We start from the raw sequence: 19399 nt of genomic DNA, 5'->3' as shown, positions 1-19399 counted from the left end.
AACTTTAGAGTTAAGGACGCTAGATGGCAATATTTCTGTTTTCCAACTCCATCACGGAGCACTCTTGTTTAGGATGCATATACTTTCTTCTTCTATTTTTCAAATGAGCAAACTTAGATACATATATAATAATTTCTTCTCATTAGCAATAAAAAAGTACTTTCGCAACAGTCGAAAGAAAACACATTTGCCAAGTAGGCAGACACTTTTGGTCTTCTAGTCCTAAATTGCTTTTCAGCTCTAATGTAAATATTAGCTGTCTTCCAAATCCAGAGTATGTAAAGCTTTTTGACAAAATATAGACAAGTCCAAAATATATTGGAAAAAGCAGATATATATATCTGAATTTTAAAGCAGTTCATCGAAGTGAATAAGAAAACAGATCCAGAATTGCTATTTGAGCAGCTGACTTATTTCTAGATTGATGCAGAAGATAAGAACCAAAAACCCCCAGAAAATTAATTTTAAAATAGTCTTTAGATGATGCTCACCGCCATTGCAGCATTGTCACTGTTTCTTGCAATCTCAGCTGCCTTTTCAAGTATCTGCAAGAAGTTGGTTTTAAATACATTAGATTTAACCCCAAATCTGACTACATTGCTAGAATAAGCATTACAGAAACAAAGAAGATAAGGAAATGTTGCTATCTTTTAGGAAGTTTTGTATATCCAGTGTTATAACATGGACTTGTGTGCAGTGTCCCTTTTCTCACCTAGGGAGATCAGGAACAGCAATGCTTATGATGACCTCCACTATTTCCTTTTTCATCACTCCTAAATTAAACAGCCTTCCCGATGACATCTTGCTTTCTGTTTCTGCATTTGCTTCTTATTTTTCTCCACAGCAAACCAATTCCTCAACTCTAAGTTATCCTTTGCATTCTCACCTCTACTTGTGCAGTTTCCAGAGGCACTGTTTCCATGCCCATGGATCCATGCTTCTAGCCCTCAATCCCAGAAAGAATCCACAAACCCAGTCCTTTCACCATACTCTCAGACTGCCCATATGATCTCAGTCAGGGTGTTCAGGTACTTCTCTAGATCTTGGATCTCCTCTTCCTTTTTTTTTTTTTTCTTTTGAACATTTTACTTGGTTTTTGAGGTTCATGCAATAACCCATAATGGAGAATTAAGTCTAGAAGTAAATGCAGTTCTTCAAAGTGCATTCTGCACATTACTGCAACCAAACCAGGTGTTACAATGCTAAACTGGCCAGGTATGTCTGTCTACAGCTGTCAGATGCTGCTGCTTTGTAGAACAAATAATGAAATAAAATCTCAATAAAGAAAAAATCTAAGGAGCTCCAGCATCTCATTTCCCTGACAGCTCTGCTTCTCCTGTCAGCCAAGAACACAACAGCACCCCAGCTGGTCTGGGGGTCACAGGTCCATCAAGACTTGAGTAAGAGAAACAACAAAAGTCTGCAATAATCAGAGCATAAATACCCAGCAGCTAAAATCCTTAGAAAGGCATCCTAACTTGTTTTATTTCATTTCTCTGTATGAAACTCTCATTAACATCATGTATTACATCTGCTACTTGGCTAAAAAAGCTTATTTACATACTGTGTGTGAAAACATGCATAAACAAAACCACAGTGTCCTAATTCTGTGTTTGATTCTTGGCTCCCCGTGCTTTGCAGAGTTACTCTATTTGCAAATAAATTTTCAAAGTCTTTGCAAGTCCAGCTTTGTTCAAGTGAACCCTGAGCCCCACGATGTGCCTGCAGCACTGGCCATGGACCAGCCCCACCATGGCTCTTGTCTCAGACAAGTTTCTTATCCCTGGTCCAGGCACTTTTGCTCTCTCAGTCCCAAACAGCTCCGCACTGTGCAAGTAGGTTAATGATATGATTGAAAAGATTAATCTATTTTTGCACATTATGTTTCTCAAAACAAAAATCTGGCATCTGATTCTTTGTTTTCTTGGCACAAACCAGCAACAACACTGGGAAAATAAGAAGCAGCCATAGAGCAAGCAAGTCTCAGCTGGAGCATTGTGAGACAGATCCTCAGCTGATGTAAGTCCAGCTGCTGCAACATCACTCCTCATTCAACAGAACCTTCACCGAAAGAATCTTTAGGAGATTGAGTTAAATGAAGCTGAAAGTCACAAGGGATGAAGACCATTAGACCCTACCTTAATGTCACTACACTCTCTATCTCACCCAGTAAAATCTATTGGCTGCATTCAGCCCAGGGTTTTAACTTCCTGAGACCTTGGTATTGCAGGGACAAAGAGAAGAAACGCCAGAGCCAGAACAAATATGTGATTACTAAAGATACACACTTTTACTTAGCCTAATATGTACATCAATTTTTTTTCTTTCAAAACTAAATACCTATAAGTGTAACGAGCAAAAACCTTAAAGCATTACAAATAAAGCAATATCAAAATTGGATAAAGTATGTCCACTATGAAGCATTAACTGGTCAGCCATAAATAAAGCAGCAATTGTCAGTACTGGTTTAGCTTTTACTGCATTTCCAATGTTGTAAAATTTGAGTAAAAGAAAAAGTACTGTGCTGACAAGGAGGGGGAAATGCTACTCACCTAAACTGAAACAAAAGAAACCCTGTCTTGTTACTTGATCTCATTTTTATGAACCTTAAATCCCAAATCTGACTTTGAACAAGACGATAAAACTTGGCAATTTCAGACTTTTTTTTCATGCCCCTCAAAGGTGCAAAATCCTCCAAAAAAAAATAAGCAATTTTTCTAGGCTTTTATTAACTTTCCCCAAACCAAAATTCAGACTAATGTATATATGAGTTAAGCCTGACTTTTATAATGTATCATTAGCAGTCTGTTTTAAGACTTATTTCATTACTTGTTTTCAGATCATAACTTTTTTTCTAGTTTCTGAACAACTTTCCATCTATCCTTCACACTACAGAAATAACCACATGTATTCCAAATATACACTTCCTTTTGAGACAGATTCTTGTCTTCATCTGTAGAAAACTGCAGGGCCACTTCAGTGGATTTAGTCCAAGAGCAGACCTTCAGAAAGCCCTTTGCACCTAGTGTTAAGAAGTCCATTTATCCTTTAAAGGACTTGAGCTCACAGGGCAGTGTCCCAAAGAGTGGCTAACACACATTTGTACCAAGAGAGAACAGATCTTTACAGATCACAGGCAAGAACAGTTTGAAGGTTTCCAGAATAGCAGATAAATTTAGCTTTTTGTAAGACCATTCATATGGGAAACTGATTTGCTTTCGACTTTCAAAAGACCATGTACAGCCCACTTTTAAAAGTGTACATCTTCAAAATAGACCCTGAAGTCAAGCACTGCCACTCATGCAGTGCAAGTTTAACAAACTGCAGTACCGTGACTAAAAGGCAGCAAAAAGGGAATTCACTGGAAAAGGCAGAGTTGAAAGAAAAGAAAATACAACTACTTCCACATAAGCATTCATGACTGCTCTTTAGGACATCCCTTACCTTATCAAAGGGAGGGTAATTAATAGGCTGTTTTGAGTATTCCTGAAATCTAATGTGCAAAGCTGTTGCATTTTCAGTGTAAGGGTTGGTCTGGACGGTTCCCATGGGATTCAACATTTCTTCAAGTTCATCTGAAACATAGATAGAACAGTTAATATTACAGGCCAGCAAGCAGTAAGAAATCACTTTCTTATAAAATGGACAGAGCATGTTTTGCTGCACAATACTTTTAGTGCAGTGCTCTGTATTTCCAGCATAAACTGCCTCCTGCGTTCCCAAATGTTGGATTATCACCCCATGAGAAACTGATTTCCTTAAGGAACCATAACAGTCCAGGGAAGCTGAGCTATCCCTACAGTGAAACAAATGCCAGTGAGATCTGCAGCTTCTGCAAAGCAGGACACATCTTTTGGATCAAATGGAGAGCAGAGCTTCAGGCCAGCCAGGCTGGGATAGGGTTCCTCAGGATGGGATCAGAGTGGCACGAGGCTCCAGACACTCCCACTACTTGATCTCAGCATCAGAGAACAATACAAAATTCTAATACACAATTTTTGCTGGTGCAAATATTACCACTTATGTTATAATTGATCTATTCAATTTGGGGTACATGGCATAGGTAGCAAATAAAATCTAAACTGTACCTTAAAAGCAAATAAGACCAGATATAATCATGTATCTATTTTATGTGTTTTTCCTTCCATAATAGATGAAACTTTTAGAACACTGCTTCTTGCTCTTCATCTTTCCTGCTAAACAATACTTTCAGGAAAGAGATTAAAATGTTGTAGATTTATCCACAGAAAAATTAAAAATATAAAGAGATTATTACAAGAGAACTGAACATGCATACAGTAAATATTCTGCTATTGAATCCCACTCTCTCCCACACCCAAAGTCCAAATCTGAAAAGCTGAGGTTTACCAGGAAATGATGACCAGCTGTGCAGTACCAGTTCTCCATTCCTCAAGTGTCCTTTATAATCAAAGACCATGGTATTTACCCAGGCTACAGGATAATGCTGCCAAAGGAAAGAATTGTTATATGGAGATGCCAGCAAATGTTACTACACAGAAAACACTGCAAAATACATAAAACTGAGACGGTGGCTTGGGGTTTCTTTCAAATGGTGATACCTTTCAGAAAAGAAATTAATCACTGAGAAGTATAAAAAGTTTTATAAAAAGATGTGCAATTCTTAATGCATACACTGCTTTTAATATCTTTTCTTTTCATGTTGCATTCTTGAGCACTAAAGCGAGGACAAGGAAAGATGTCTGGATGCTCATTTTGATATAATTAAGAGGTCACTCAAGGAAAAGAAATTAAATAATTACCACTTTTCCTGCTTTCCTAATGGTTTGGTATTTGGAAGGATTCATTGCCTTGGTGGACTTCTTAGTTTTCATCTTATCCATGACAGCATAAACAGCAAAGCAGAGCCTTGCCATCCTTGGCAGATCACAGACATTGATTTCAAACTCCAGCACTTCATTCCAAACGTGGTCACTTCTCCCAGATATTTCTGTGCTTACAGTTGTTTTACAAAGGAGCTCTGTACCATGGAAAAGACCAGCCCTAACATGAACCTGCCATAAAGAAATGAAAGACTTTAAGCTTGTCACAGAACCTACAAAATTCTGCATAGAATATTATATAGAACATACATACATATGAATTCATCAAACAACTAAGCAGAATGAAGAAGACTAGTTTTCTGAATACAAATTCAAATCTCCAGGTAGAACCAATTTGTGCTTCTAAATGAGAAATGTTTGGGGTTTTTTTTCAGCTTAAGAAATAACTCACTTTTTATTTAAACTGTTTCTAAAAACATACAGAGGGAACACTGCTGACCCTAACAGGAGTCACCTGTAATAATAACAGCAATGTACATGATTTCCAGGGATTGTTTTGTCTTTAGTAGCCAGAAACCAACAAAACCAGGTAGCTAGAACAATGATCAGAAAAGGAGGAGAACTCGACAAAGAAGCTAGAGTTACTGGCACTGAAATTAAACTCATTACAGGTCAACGCTAAGATGTTTTTCTGATCGTCCTTCATTTTTCTGTTTAATTTCTACATTTCTGTTCAATAACATATATACACAGAAAACTGCCGAGTGAAATGTGCCAGCTTCTTTCAGGTGGCCTTCCAAAATATCAGTGAGAGACACAAAGAGACAAAAACCCATAAATGTAATCTTTTGGTCAACACCAAAAAGAAGTCCTCAATGTTAAATGTGTAAAAGTGATCTGATGTTTCAGGTTCCCTCTGCTCCTCAATCAACCTTCCCCACATACCCTTTATCATATTATTGCTGAGCACTGCAAGGGAAAGAGAGAGATATTAAATTTGATAGTGGCTTTGGGAAAAAAAAAATTAATCTCTCTAGTTCCATGACTTCTGATCCTGTTAATGTAAGGGATTGGATCCTAATTTTTCGTCTTTTCATTCTGATATGCCCCTTTTACAAATTAAATGGTGTGTACTGATGGAGTGGCCAAAGACGAAGACAAAAAAAAAAAAAAAAAAAACCAAAACAAAAAAAAAAAAAAAAAACCACCATTTTCAATGTCATGTATTTGGAAAATGGGGTGTTGGACTGCTGGGAGAGGTCACTTGTGCCCTAGGTGGATGTCCCCACCCAGCTCACACTGGGGCAGTGCTACCCAGCTGACAAATGTTTTGTTCCCCACTACAAACACTGCATTTGTGAACCTTGGTGGTGGGTTCAGCAGAAATGGATGAATATTGGCTTATCCACAGCACAGTGGGGCTAAAGGAACAATGCCAGTGAATTAAACAGCCTTAGAATCAGGGCTGGAAAACAAATACATTCTAAACAGTGACAATTTTGTAACACTGTGCACAGACAAGGCCGGGAAACAGGCACAGGTTTGCAGGGTCACTGCATTCATTCTTATTCTAGGTTACCACAGGACTTGTAATTTTTCAAGACTAAAAAGCATTTAAAATACTAAATAACATTTAGATGGTACCCACAGGTGCCAATATGAAAGAACTGCCTGCTTTTTTCCTGTTTCTTCTCAAGCTTAGAAAATATTTTCATTGTTTTTCCCCTAAAAGCATACTGATATTAACCAGAAGTCACTTTTCTAAGCATGAAAAAATCCACCCTAGAAACTCCTGATAGCTCTTTAATCTTTCCTTTTAAAAATTTAAGAGTCTACAGAACAGAGTTAAGAAGATATTGGAACTAGCTAAATAATGGTTTAGATAAGGAAGAGGGAAACACCTGGTTTTGCAGCCACATTCACAGTGTCTCAGGTATTAAAATGTAGCTTTGGATCATTTATCTGTAATGTAAAACTTTTTGATGTTGACCAAAATGTAGGATTGCTAATTTACAAGGAGGTTGTAACAAGTTTTGAATGAAAAAGATGCACCAAGTATCCTGAATAAAGCATGAGAACAGCAAATATCAATGGTTAACTGGGTATTTTCCTTATCTACAGGATTAGCTACACAATTTACTGATTTCTGAACAAAATAAAGGAGTTTAATGTTGCTCTACCTCACAGGAAAGTGTTTTGTAAGGCATTAAGGGCATTAAAGTAGCTGTGCAATAAATTCCCACATGTTAACAACTTGTGGTCTGTACAGCACTCAGTAGCCCAGTCATGTATATTTTTACAGGAAATGATACTCCAGCTTTCTTTCTTTGTGTTCCTCATGTGTAGAAAATAAAAGACAGATTGTATAAAAGCACACAGTCCAAGTTTAGACATACAGAACATATTCAGGACTACAAAAATACCATGTTGCACTTTAACACATTTAATATTTAATTTACTTGTGTAAGGTGTTTATGACAACCTATTTAAAATGATCTAATTTCACACCACTACCAGCACTTTAGAGAAACCATATTTTTAAAAAAATCAAATACTAATGAATATTTATGTAATACTGACACAATGAATGCAATACTCCAATGCACACATCCAACTTCAGGTAATAAAGGAACATATTAGCAAAAACATCAGATTTTGACCTGTGCTACCAATGCAATTGGGAATCATGAAAAATGCTGAAATCTGTATTATTTTGAGTTCACTTAGCATTGAAAATCATGAAAACAATGAACAGAATGTCTTTTGATACCAGACACGGTTACTTACTTTGGCATTTTCTTCTGTGTTTAGTTTATTGCCCTTTAATAGAATAATCTTGAAAGGGTTAGAAATGTCCCACACACTCTGAGAAGAGAAACAAAGATACAAGTTCATTCTACACCACAGTAACATTGAGACCTATTTCATAAGCCAAGCAGTTTAAGCAAAAATATCAAATACAAACAAAAAAAAAAATGCAGTTAAAAGCATAAATTTGAAATCCTCAAAGATAAATTGGTTATCATAGCTACAAGAGGAGACTCAGCTGGAAGAGAGCTGGGGGTGAGAACATACATCACATCCTCACAATCCAGAATTTATAGTTCATTCTGCGTAACTCCTGAGTGTGTAACTGAGCAAAGATCTGTCCACATTTATGTTTCTGAGGTAAATCTTCCAAGCAACAGGAGGCTCTGAGTTGACCCAGGTGACCTACACTGGAACACAGCAGTCACAGCACAAACCCCAGGCACTGTGATTTATATCCCACGAGCCACTGCTCCATTTGGGTATCAGACATTCTCCCCACAAACTCACAGTTGTTGCTCTTGTTTTTTTTGGTGGCAGAGGAAGAGGAAGGTTGGAGGATTTTCGGTTTATGGCAGCTTCTATGGCAATCATCTCCTGCTCACACATCTTCTTTATGGTGCAGCACTCCACCAGGGTCAGCTGGGGAAGGGTCCTGCTCATCACGCAGTTGCGGATGTACTGAAAGCCCAGGGAAAACAGCTGTTAGCAGCCAACAGACTATTCCTGCAGCAACTTCCGCACCACAGAAACAAAGAATTCATTACAGAGATACAAAGGGAATGGCGCTCATGTGTTTTACAACTGCAAGGGGCTGCAGACATGAGGAGGGAGATGTTGCTGTTCAGTAATGGGATAAGGAGGGATGGGAGGAAGCACCTTTGGCCAAGGCAGCAGGGAATTGTTACATCAAGTTCCAAAAAGCTCTGTGTACCTGGAACTGAATTAATGGGTGATCACCAAAGACATATTCCAGCCTTCCACTAACTTGCAGCACGTAATCAGCAGGATCAACTTCCTCATCTTCTTTTCCATGGATAGTCAAACGTTTTCGGATTGCCAGCTCATTCAGCTTGATGGGATTCATGTTAGGGGACACCTGGAAACTAAATACATCCTAACAAAACACAAGCAGGAATAATGAAGGTCAAACTTGTCTTAGGCAGACACACAAGGCTAAAACTGTAACACACGTAAGAAAATAGGTAGAAATAATAACTGTTAAATCCAGACTGTATTAACAGTTAAAAGTCTGTATGTTTAGGGCAATCAAAATAATACACACCCTAAAAGCCGTAAGAAATTAATTCCCAAACTTTTATATTATCAGAAATACTTTTAAAAACATAGGCCTTTATTTAAATTAGCAGTGATTTAAAGACTTCTGGAGCAATGTATTGACCTAGAAGGTTGTATTTTGGAATGTTGAATGAGGTAGACAATAAATTATGATGCATTTCAAAGTATTTAGCAGTACTAGATGTGTTAATTTTTCATCTTTCTGGCGACTAGCAAGTTATCCTCTTTCTAAGTATCACAGAACTCAGAAGAAAAAGCTTCAAGTAAGAAAGTAGAAGAAATTGTAAATGTAATGTATATAGAAAACCACCACCACATTGGGAGGAGAGCAGAAAAGAGGAGTAGTGGCCAGTACCTGTAGCATTCTGAACGTAACGTGAAAAGACTGCATTTTTTAAAGTAAGTTTTTAATTAAAACCCTTAGAGGCTCTCAACCTATTTCCAAAGTATCTCTAATTTTAATGTGTTCTAAAAAGATAAAGGTAAAAAGGTACTCTCTTTTATAAATTAAAAAGGAAGTTTAAATTAATTTCAAGTTCCTAAAGTACAAGATCTTCTGTGAAATCTTTCATCTCCCTTCATCTACCGCATTGTGCTTTTTACAGGTAAAGTTGCAAAGGTTGATTCAGGAGGCAATGGGGTTTTGTTGTTTCATTTTTTCATGTTTTCTTATTTTTTATTTATATGCCCAATTCTGAAGATGTGAGCAACCTAAACCTAGTTATTGACAAATGTGCAGTGTTGTCTGCTTAGATTCTTTTGACTTGTGCTTTATTTATATAAATACTGCATATTTATTATATAAATAAATACTTCATTTATATAATAACTGGTAAGAAACCAAGCTGCCTCAATGGAAGAAGCAAACTCTGCAGAGTCACACAAAATTAATTCTGTGTCTTCTCAGTTTCTGCCTGGTTCACAACAGCTTCCCCCATTCAGAAAGCTGCCACAGAGTGAAGGCTTTCTTTTCCTGCCATAACTGCTAGTGGTAGACAGGGAATAACACTTTCTTCCCAGGAAGCTGGTGCTCTCTGACAGCTGCCTTGCTCCCCAGATGATCTTAACAGACATGTCACAGAGATGAGGAGCAGTCTCTCCTGCTCCAGAGACAACCACAGAGCCCTTACAGCTCACCCACACCTTCCAGACAAAACTACTTCAATACTTCCTTCTCTCAATCTTGCAACTGCAAGAATTGACAGAACAGCCCCCACACCTTCCTTTCTAACTCTCCTGGGATGACTCCAGTGCTCAGTGCAAGTAGTAAAGTCTAGAAGAGAGCTTACTGCTCTAAAAAGCAGCTCAGATTTGAACTGTTAATAGCTCTGAAGGTCAGAGCTGGCAGCAGAAGCATTTGAAACATTTGAAATGTCAGCGGCCTAATCTATTATAGTGGCAGGCAAATACATTCTGCACCAGCAAGAACTTTTGCATTGTTTTTGTCCTGTCAGCATAGACATATAGATACAGTATTTAATCAAGGGCTGAAGATAATCTCACTCCTGGACAACACAAATTCTCTGTTAAGCTGAAGAGGACTGGAAAAGGTTTTGTCATAAAACACCTATGCATCCAACATCAGCTGGGGTTACTGGTGGCCAAACTTAGCTTTTGCCTCTACATTTATATCTCCAGAGGCAGATGTGTGTACCATTTTAAACCTCTAAAGTTTAAAAGGACAGTGCTAGGAATAATTCAGCTTTGTAACTAAACTCATCTGACTCATTAGAAAATCAGCCACTTGCACCTGGGTCAAAATGGACACCAAATCTAGCCTGATGTATTTACACACTTGTAAGATTTTTAAGGTTTCCAATGCTGATCATTCATGGTTATCCAAAGGAACAGAGTACAAAAAGGGTAATGGGAATTACCTTAGAATGTCACAGAAGCTGCCAGTAACTCAAGCAGAGTCAGAGCAACTTCAACATCATAAAAACTCATGCTAAAACATTTCAGGTTTTCCTGGTAGAAACTAAACGGGATTTTATTTTAAAAATAAGATATGTTTTTTCTAGCCTTAACGAAAAGCCAAATCTACATATCAATGTTTTGGTTTTCCATGTGCACTTCTAGTAAAGGGAATACTGATTCTTCTTTTTTAAAAAAAATATTTTTCAATCTAATTAGCATATAAACCCCAAAGATGTTCAGTGAGTCACACACAGAGACAAGTGCATTGAATACAGTGCCAATCAATTACCAGCAAACTCTGATGAACTGAGCTTAAAACTGAATATAAGTGAAGCAACAGAGGAACAGTTGGCAAAACAAGTCCTGACAACTTTGAACCATGTTTTATATTTAAACAAACATGAAGTAATATAGAAGATACAAGCTGTACGTTTTGCCTTTAGAAGTTCAATTCTCTACTGTGGGCTTACATCCTCACTTTCTTTCAAGATTCAAGGATCCAAGTGAAAGATTTGCACTTTAAAGCAAACACCATAATGTAAGTATTCTATTTTATTTATATCCTTGAGCAATCCATGCCGATTCAGACCTGGATCAAGAACAGCTCATGAAACATGAACAACCATTCCTACCTGGCAGTTATCAAAATGAACAGCTACTACAAGGTTTCCACTGTAGAGCTTATCTTGGAAGCTCTCTGGGATAACAGGCTCCTGCTCTGGAGGGTAAGTGTGCTTCAACCAGTCCATCCAGGAGAGACCCACAAGTGACTGAATCTTCTCCTCACTGATCCTCCTCATTTTAGCTCGGAAGTCGTTCACTTCAGGATCTTGTAAGGCATCAAACTCATGGAGACCTGAAAGAATTCAAGGAAGCAAAAGGATACACAGCTGTACAAATACTGCCCATCCCATTTGAACTGTTACTATCTTTAAGTTAAGGTGAGACAGGTGGTTTCTTTCAGACATCCCATCCAAAATGAATGCTCAAAGCTGAGCTGGGTTCTACATTGTCCTGTACATCAGTGCTCTTCCAAAGTTACTTGCAAAACTCCCATGCAACCTGGCATGAGTGTTTATTTTAAACAAGAACCACCATATCTCCTAAGTACTCTGAAGTGGAAAATCCAACCTTACCCTGAATTCAAGGTAGTTTGGAAAATTTTACGTCTCTCTTCACAAGAGTAAATTTTAAAAAGTACAGTAAATGTATCGTAAAGACCACAGAGCACAAGTGCTTTCAAGATATAGGGTTTTTTTAATCACCCAGAAAGATGACATCATCCTTTTTAATTTTGTTTAAAAGTCAAAAAATAAAATCCTCTACCCAAGTCAAAATGACATGACTGAAATTTCTACCAATCCAAGACCAGTATAGTTCCTTTTCCAAAACATGTAAAGAAAGAATACACAGGGCAAGTCCTGCCTGACCAACTTGGTCACCTTCTGTGACTGAGTGACATCAGTGGACAAGAGACGGCTGTGGTCGCCACCTATGTGTATCTGTAATGCCTCAGACATGGGCCCCAAAATCTCCTCGTCTCTAAATTGGAAAGAGATGTATTTGATGGGGGATCAGTGATCAGTGGGTGTGAATTGGTCGGATGGGTGCCTCCAGAGGGTCACAGTCAACATCTCAGAGTCCCAGTGAGTGACATGAGTGACAAGCAGTGTCCCTCAGGGTGTACTGGCACCAGTGTTATTACCTAGCTTCATTAATGCCATGGACAGAGGGACTGAGGGCACCCTCAGCAGAGTTGCAGAGGGCACCCTCAGCAGAGTTGCAGATGACACCAAGCTGAGTGGTGTGGTGACACAAAGGAGGGGATGCCAACCACAGGAACCTGAACAAGCTCTAAAAGTGGGCACATGGGAATCCCACTGAGATACAACAAGACCAAACACAAGGTCCTGCACCTGGGTCACAACAACCCCTAGTATCAACACAGGCTGGGTGATGAGCAGATGGGAAGCAGCCCAGCCCAGAGGACTTGAAGGTGCTGGTGGATGAGCTGGACATGACCTGGCCATGAGCACTCAGAGCCCAGAAAGCCAAACACATCCTAGGCTGCACCACAAGCACTGAGGGCAGGTGGGCAGGGCAGAGGGCTCTGTCCCTCTCTTCTGCTCTGGTGAGACCCCACCTGCAGCACTGCAGCCAGCTCTGGGCCCCAGCAGAACGGGGACAGGGACCTTCTGGAGAGACTCCAGAGGAGACACAAAGCGGCTCAGAGGGCTGGAGCACCTCTGCAATGGAGACAGGCTGAGAGAGCCTGGAGAAAAACAACCTTTGGGGAGTTTTTAAATTGAAAGAGGGTAGATTTAGATAATTTGTAAAGAAGAATTTTTTTACAAGGAGGGTGGTGAGGCACTGGCACCAGCTGCCCAGAGAGGTGGTGGATGCCCCATCCTGGACACAGTTAAGATTGGACAGGCTCTGAGCAACCTGGTCCAGTTGAATGTGTCCCTGCCCACAGCAGGGTGGTGGAATGAGATGACCTTTCAACCCAAGCCATCCCATGTTCCTATGATACAAGAGAAAGTTGTGACTTTTTGGTACTTCAGGATGTGTAGGACCTGCAAGTGTCTTTATCTTTACTCATGAACTTTGAAGGACATTGTCCAAATCACACAAAGCACCCAGCACCTTCTGAGAACAAAGCACTAAGTTTAGAAGCTCAGACAGGAACACAGTTTTTTCCCTGCTAAGGTACAGAGTAGGGGCTGCTCAAGGCAAGGTCTCACACAGCTCTGATACATTAAATATTCAATCACAGAATGTGAATCTCTCCGAAGCTGTCTGAATGGTTAAACTGTTCCCATTGTCAGCTCTAACAAATAGGCAGACAGTGTACTACTGAAATCTAAACAAAACCTGCAGTCTTTTTAAGGGACCTAACAATGGCTCATTGTTTTAAAACAAGAGGTATGACCTCATGTGACCCTGTCAGTCTTGATTGTATAACCAAGCAGAGTAGATTTAAAAGCTGAAAATTCTGAAATAACATCAAGAATAAGTTACTGTGAAACCTTTAAAAATAGCTTTTCATTGTTTGATGAAAATCACTGTCACAATTGAGAGCAAAACCAAGAATCATTGTTAACGAACTTGGACACCACATATAATAAAATCATAATAATTTCTAGTTCCTTCTGAGTATCCAGTTTGCTGGTAGGTTATTTATAATAACAATTCTCAAGGATTATACTGTTCTTCACTTAGTAATAATAATAATAACAATAATATATATTTTTTCCTCATCTACAAAATAAAATTTGATGTAATAATAAATATAAAATAAATTTTTTTATTTTTATAAAAATAAAATAAAATTGATGTAGTAATACAATACAGAAAGTAGCCTTAAATAACTTGTATGTATTTCATGTTGAGTATTTAAATTCTTTCCAACTATATCAGTATTTGTTTGACAAAGGGCAATACTGAAGTTTTAACAGTTTTGGGTTTTTTTTAATCCACTCTTATCCGCCTAATTAAGATCCTCATACGCAACAAAGTTTTACCTCATTTTTCAAAAAATTAAATGGAATTACCTTTGCCTATAAGGACACCTATTTTGGAATCCAACTTTTCTCCTGGATCACAGTTCCTTGTCACTAGTTTAAGGACAGGAAGAAAGGGTCTAACATCACAAAGTCTCCGTGTTTCATCCTCTAATTCTTCATGTACAGCAGTCTGATTCACACATGAGAACATGTAAGAGTCAATCTCCATGAGGAGATGAAAGAGTGGGTAGGAATGTGCCTGCTTCCATAACAGCTGCAATGAAAACAAAGAAATAAATGAAGGGGAAAAAAACCAAAAACAAAACCAGAAAATAGGGACATACCTTAAGGCACTGAAGGTAACATTAATTTCCATTTATGTTCCCAAAAAAATAGAAACAAAATATGTTTGCTAACTTTTAAAATTTTTATCACTATAAATCATTATATGTTTACTTTGTCTCACTTCTAGTCTCTATCCTGAGTGATTTCCAAGACAGACCTCTGTAGTTAACATCAGCATTCCTTTTCTTTGGAAAACTGCTACATATCACCAGTATATATTGATGGCAAGTTTCCATGTGCCACAAGCAGCAAGGAAACCAGACAGTTCAGTTCAAACCCCTTATTGCTCTCACTCACATATTTGTTTTCAAAATCTTTATCACTTGAAATCACTTGATACATTAGGAGTAGGTTAGTCTGTGCTGTAATTCATTCACTGCCTAATTGCTCAGTAACTTTTCCCAATGTCCTCACATGGCCATTATCTGATCAAAGGTCTTTAGATTGTTTTTTAGTGTCCCCGTCACTTCCTTACATTCTCCCCTTCCCTTTGTTTGCATATTCCCTCAGGTTTTAAGTGATGCTCCAATTTGCAAAACAGTTTTTAAAGCAATTATCTTTCGTAATAGTCAACAGAAGCCCAATCTGTGCCTTTTGCACTAAACATCTAATCAGGGAAATGTTAGATCAGCAAACAATGCATTATCAACATATTAGAAAAAGGTTCAGAGTAGTAATACAATATTAATATAGAGCTATTAGAATAACCTCTGCTGAACTGTAACTATCAGCAAGAAGCCACTTTCCAAACCTTGCCATCTGCCCAAACCCAGTGCTAACCCCCCAGACACACTTCTTTATCAATCTGCTGGGCACGTGCCGTCAGTACCTCATTCTGTGCTTGCTAACATTCATGACTTGATCTGCCAGAGAGCATGCCAGAATCAGAAACAGCCCTCATTCCAAACCTCAGTTAACTGCCCATTTGGTGTTACCTGTTTAATCTGAGATATGGTGGCATCTCGAGGGACATCCAGGTTGATGTAGATTCCAGTGGGCAACAGGAAGTCCACAGATATTGAGCCATCAGCAGCAATCTGTGAATCCACTGCCCAGATGTCAAGACTGTCTGTCACGGCAGGAGGCATTATGGAATCTCAATAATATCATAACCACATGGCCTTAGGGAAAAAAAAAAAAACAACAAAATTCAGTATACTTAACCTTCTATAATTAGACACACATTTAAAAGTCTTTGGAAGGTTTACATAAGCCTGCTTTGTACAGCTCAGCTTACAACTCTGAGGTCTCAAATGCCAGTATTGCAAACACATAAGCATAGTTTTACTCATTAATGTTATTTAATATAATATAAGCATTTGCTTGGCAAAGCACTATTGCTGAGATATTAATATCATTAAAACTAAGTAATAAGAGAAAAAACTAATTAGATGTTGGCTAAAATAAAGTTAGAAATTAATTTCAAGTTCTATCTAAAACTTTATATGTGTAAAACACAACCAAAATAAGCTTCATGGATGAAGAGTGGCAATATTTCATATGAAAACTCACATTCAGTTTCATTAGTTTATTTTCTGCAAATTTCCTCTTGGTTGTTCATGAATGTGGCCAATGACATTCGACTTGAAAGTCTATTAATAGCAGGAAATTTTCTTTGACGCTACTAGAAAGTGCCATTTTCCTCTGAAGACACTTATCTCAATTTGTTTTCACCCTCAGAGAACGATCAGTGAACTCCACCCACGGTGGGAACTGCACCCACTGCAGGGTAGGAGGAAACCCTGCCCATGATCTCCTCTGGCTCCTCCTCTGCCTTCCTGCTGCCTGTCCTCTGTATTTCAGCACATTTTTATTCATTCAAATGCTACCACCAGTTTTTCCAAGTCTTTTTTGATTACCACTCTATGAAGCTGAGTTTTCCCTTCAGCGTGGCTCACTGAATCATTTACCTCCTCCTCATCCAGACAATGCTCCTCATTGTCAAAGGGATGGGGAGCGTTGGAAAACACTGTAACAAAGCACTTTAATAGTCAAGTTACTCCTGCATCTTTTGAATTCCTGTTGGACGGCACAAGATGTGGGAGATCACCCTTTGTAACAGAAAATGTCAGAATGTTCAACTCCACTAGCAGCTTTCCAACATTTCAATTAGTCCTTCCCAACAATGGCTAACTGATGATGCCAGCAGCACAAAAATGAACTTGTCAGGTCAAAGCTGCCTCAGGTATTTGACAACAAACCCCATCCCACCTCTAACTGCCCTGTGAATACACTGAGTAACAAATCATTCATACACTGACCCAAATCATTCCAGCACCTTTCCACCTGGCCTTACAAAGCTTAAGACCACCACAAGTTGCCAGTACATCTTGTAACTGCACTAATGCATGGATCACTTCATATTTTATTTGTACCAGATAAAAACATAGCAGAGTTTTCAAACATGCCAAATAAAACACCTTTAAATTTCGGAAAGCATAAGTATGTAAGAAAAAGCTTTTTTTTTTTTTTTCTCAATAGAAGCAATAATTAGGGAGCTTCTACCATTATCACTACCAAATAATAGTTTTACCACCATTCTATCAACATTTTCATCCAAAAAAATTTACTACACTGAGCAGACTGAATTAAAGCAGAAGTAATTGGAGGTGGTAGTATAGCAAAAATAACAAATCAGATATGAAGGTATTTTATATGAATTACCACAGTTTACAAATTCATCATTGGATGTATGAAGTTTAGCATGGGGTGTGAACTTTAGACTGTCAAAAGGAAAGAAATAAAATTTTATCCCATCATTACACCCAGAACAGACTCTGTTATTGGAATAACACAACATCTATTAAAAAAATAAACCCAGACAAAATATCTAATTCCTCATTACCAGTCAGTATATTTTTCACAAGCTGCTTTTTTAATGGGGTACTATTTGTTATCCTCCATACAGTTATTTGTACCCATAAAATGCTGGCTGCAATTCTGCTGTAAGTGAAATTAGCAGTCAGTGAAAAAACCTAATACTGTACATTTTTCATATTTGGATGCACACATTTGCAGTTATTTTCTGTGGTCATGAGGGTAAAATAAAGCAGTATTTCCATTACAAAGCATTACTTGGACGGGTACAGCAGCAAGGACATCTGTTTTACGTAGTTATTTTGTATATAGTTCATTCCTGCTTTAATTCAGTGTATCTCTTCTATTTTCATCCCGTTTCAGATGCTTTTCACAGTTGCAGTTGTTGAAACCATTTTAGTGCATCAACAAGAGTTTAAAATGTTCAAAGAAACAGGACTTAAAAATGACGCTCCATATCATGGTGTTTGGAGCCCAAACACCACAACACAGAGTTATAAAGTACTTGTAAGATACTTGTTCATAATTACACATTTCCAGCACAGACACCAGTCTTTGAAAATTCCATTTGCCTTTTCAGTTAAAAAGGGAAGAGAAGCCATCTCACCAATCTGAGCATGCTGAGGAGCTATTCTTGCCTTCAGGCACTTACTTAATATTTCCTTCCTCAAGGAAGCAGGTCAGTGTGTTTTGCAGCCAGCACCCTGTTTCTGCCCCAAGAGCTGACACCACAGGGGCCAAGAGAGAACCAGGTTTTACCCTGTGAAACACAAGATTGCCGACCCACAGCAGCTCTGGGGATGAGTCACGGCCCCAGCTGGGACATGTGTGGTGGCACTGGTGACTAACTCACAATATCACATCTAGGAACTGAAACAAAGGCAAAAAGCCATCTGGATTGTGATTAACAGCACCAGAGACATTTTAAACAACTGCCAGCTAAAGGAAAAAAACAACAATTCAAATAATAAAAAAAAATCTATTTCAGGCTGTTAAGCTCATAGCTATTCCTGCCCACTGTCACAGTAACAACAACCTCACTTACAAAAGAAGGAAGTAATTAAACCAGCACTTAACCTTGGCTCCTCAAGTGTCTAATCAATGACTCGGAATTTCACAGGGGCAAAGCCCAATACAAAATGCTTTTCTAAGGCACAGGTAGTACTGATAGCGTTCAAACCTTCCAATGTAAAGTGTAAATTTTCTCTAGGCTTTAACGTGCAAATTTCAGATGCATATATATGTGTGCATGCCCACACACTCTCCCCCCTAATCAATTTGTATTTTAATATACCAGCACTTCTGCCAGAGCTACTTATATTAATAGAAAGAAGTGGAACACAGATAAGTAGAGCATCTGCAGAAGAAGCAAATTTATCACTCATCTTGTTTTTTATTTATTTAATGTACATAAAGAAGCCCTAAAACAGAATTTTTCAATTGAGTGTTGCTGTTGTGGTTTTTAAAGGGCTTCCCATCTCTAGGCAGAAAAATAATTTGCTCTGGTGCTAACAGCCTCATTCCAGAAGCCGGGAGACCTTATAGCATTCCCCTCACCTCCCAGCAAAAGTACCTCTCATCATTTAACTAACAAGACCACCTGGAAAAGAAAAAAAGAAAAAGAAAAAAAAAAAAAAAAAAAAAAAAAAAAAACAAAGGAAAAAAGGAGCTCCCAGAAGCAGGCTGCTTCTTCATTGATTTCTAACACAGTTTAAGGATAGATGCAGTCAAAAGTAAGCTGCATATATTTTTATGTGAATTGCAGCTCCCTCATGTTTTCCCCCTAACCAAAACAGGACTAAAATCACATGTCCAGGCTATACAGAGCAGATACAAAACCAGTTTCGAAAAAAAAAAAAATGTAGGCAACACTTCCACAAGTGTGGGCCAACAACAGAACCACTG

General features: G+C 38.3%; 1 protein-coding gene across 2 annotated transcripts in view; it reads right to left on the bottom strand.

Annotated features, from left to right (window-relative positions):
- PIK3CB (phosphatidylinositol-4,5-bisphosphate 3-kinase catalytic subunit beta) overlaps window positions 1-19399 on the bottom strand; it is an 85381-nt gene that overhangs the window by 21075 nt on the left and 44907 nt on the right. For both annotated transcript variants that reach the window (XM_031505654.2, XM_077785562.1), the window contains exons 3-12: window positions 15613-15798; window positions 14381-14606; window positions 11459-11682; window positions 8545-8727; window positions 8121-8291; window positions 7590-7667; window positions 4782-5033; window positions 4369-4465; window positions 3445-3575; window positions 492-545 (exon numbers count right to left, since the gene is read on the bottom strand). In XM_031505654.2, coding sequence (XP_031361514.1) covers window positions 492-545; window positions 3445-3575; window positions 4369-4465; window positions 4782-5033; window positions 7590-7667; window positions 8121-8291; window positions 8545-8727; window positions 11459-11682; window positions 14381-14606; window positions 15613-15765 — 1569 coding nt within the window. In that variant the 5' untranslated portion in view covers window positions 15766-15798. The remainder of the gene's footprint in view (window positions 1-491; window positions 546-3444; window positions 3576-4368; window positions 4466-4781; window positions 5034-7589; window positions 7668-8120; window positions 8292-8544; window positions 8728-11458; window positions 11683-14380; window positions 14607-15612; window positions 15799-19399) is intronic.

Source organism: Lonchura striata, chromosome 10 (assembly GCF_046129695.1).
Source record: "Lonchura striata isolate bLonStr1 chromosome 10, bLonStr1.mat, whole genome shotgun sequence".
NCBI classification, from domain to species: domain Eukaryota; kingdom Metazoa; phylum Chordata; class Aves; order Passeriformes; family Estrildidae; genus Lonchura; species Lonchura striata.
Note: the sequence above shows the minus strand (reverse complement) of the source record. Positions and strands in the feature narration are given on the sequence as shown.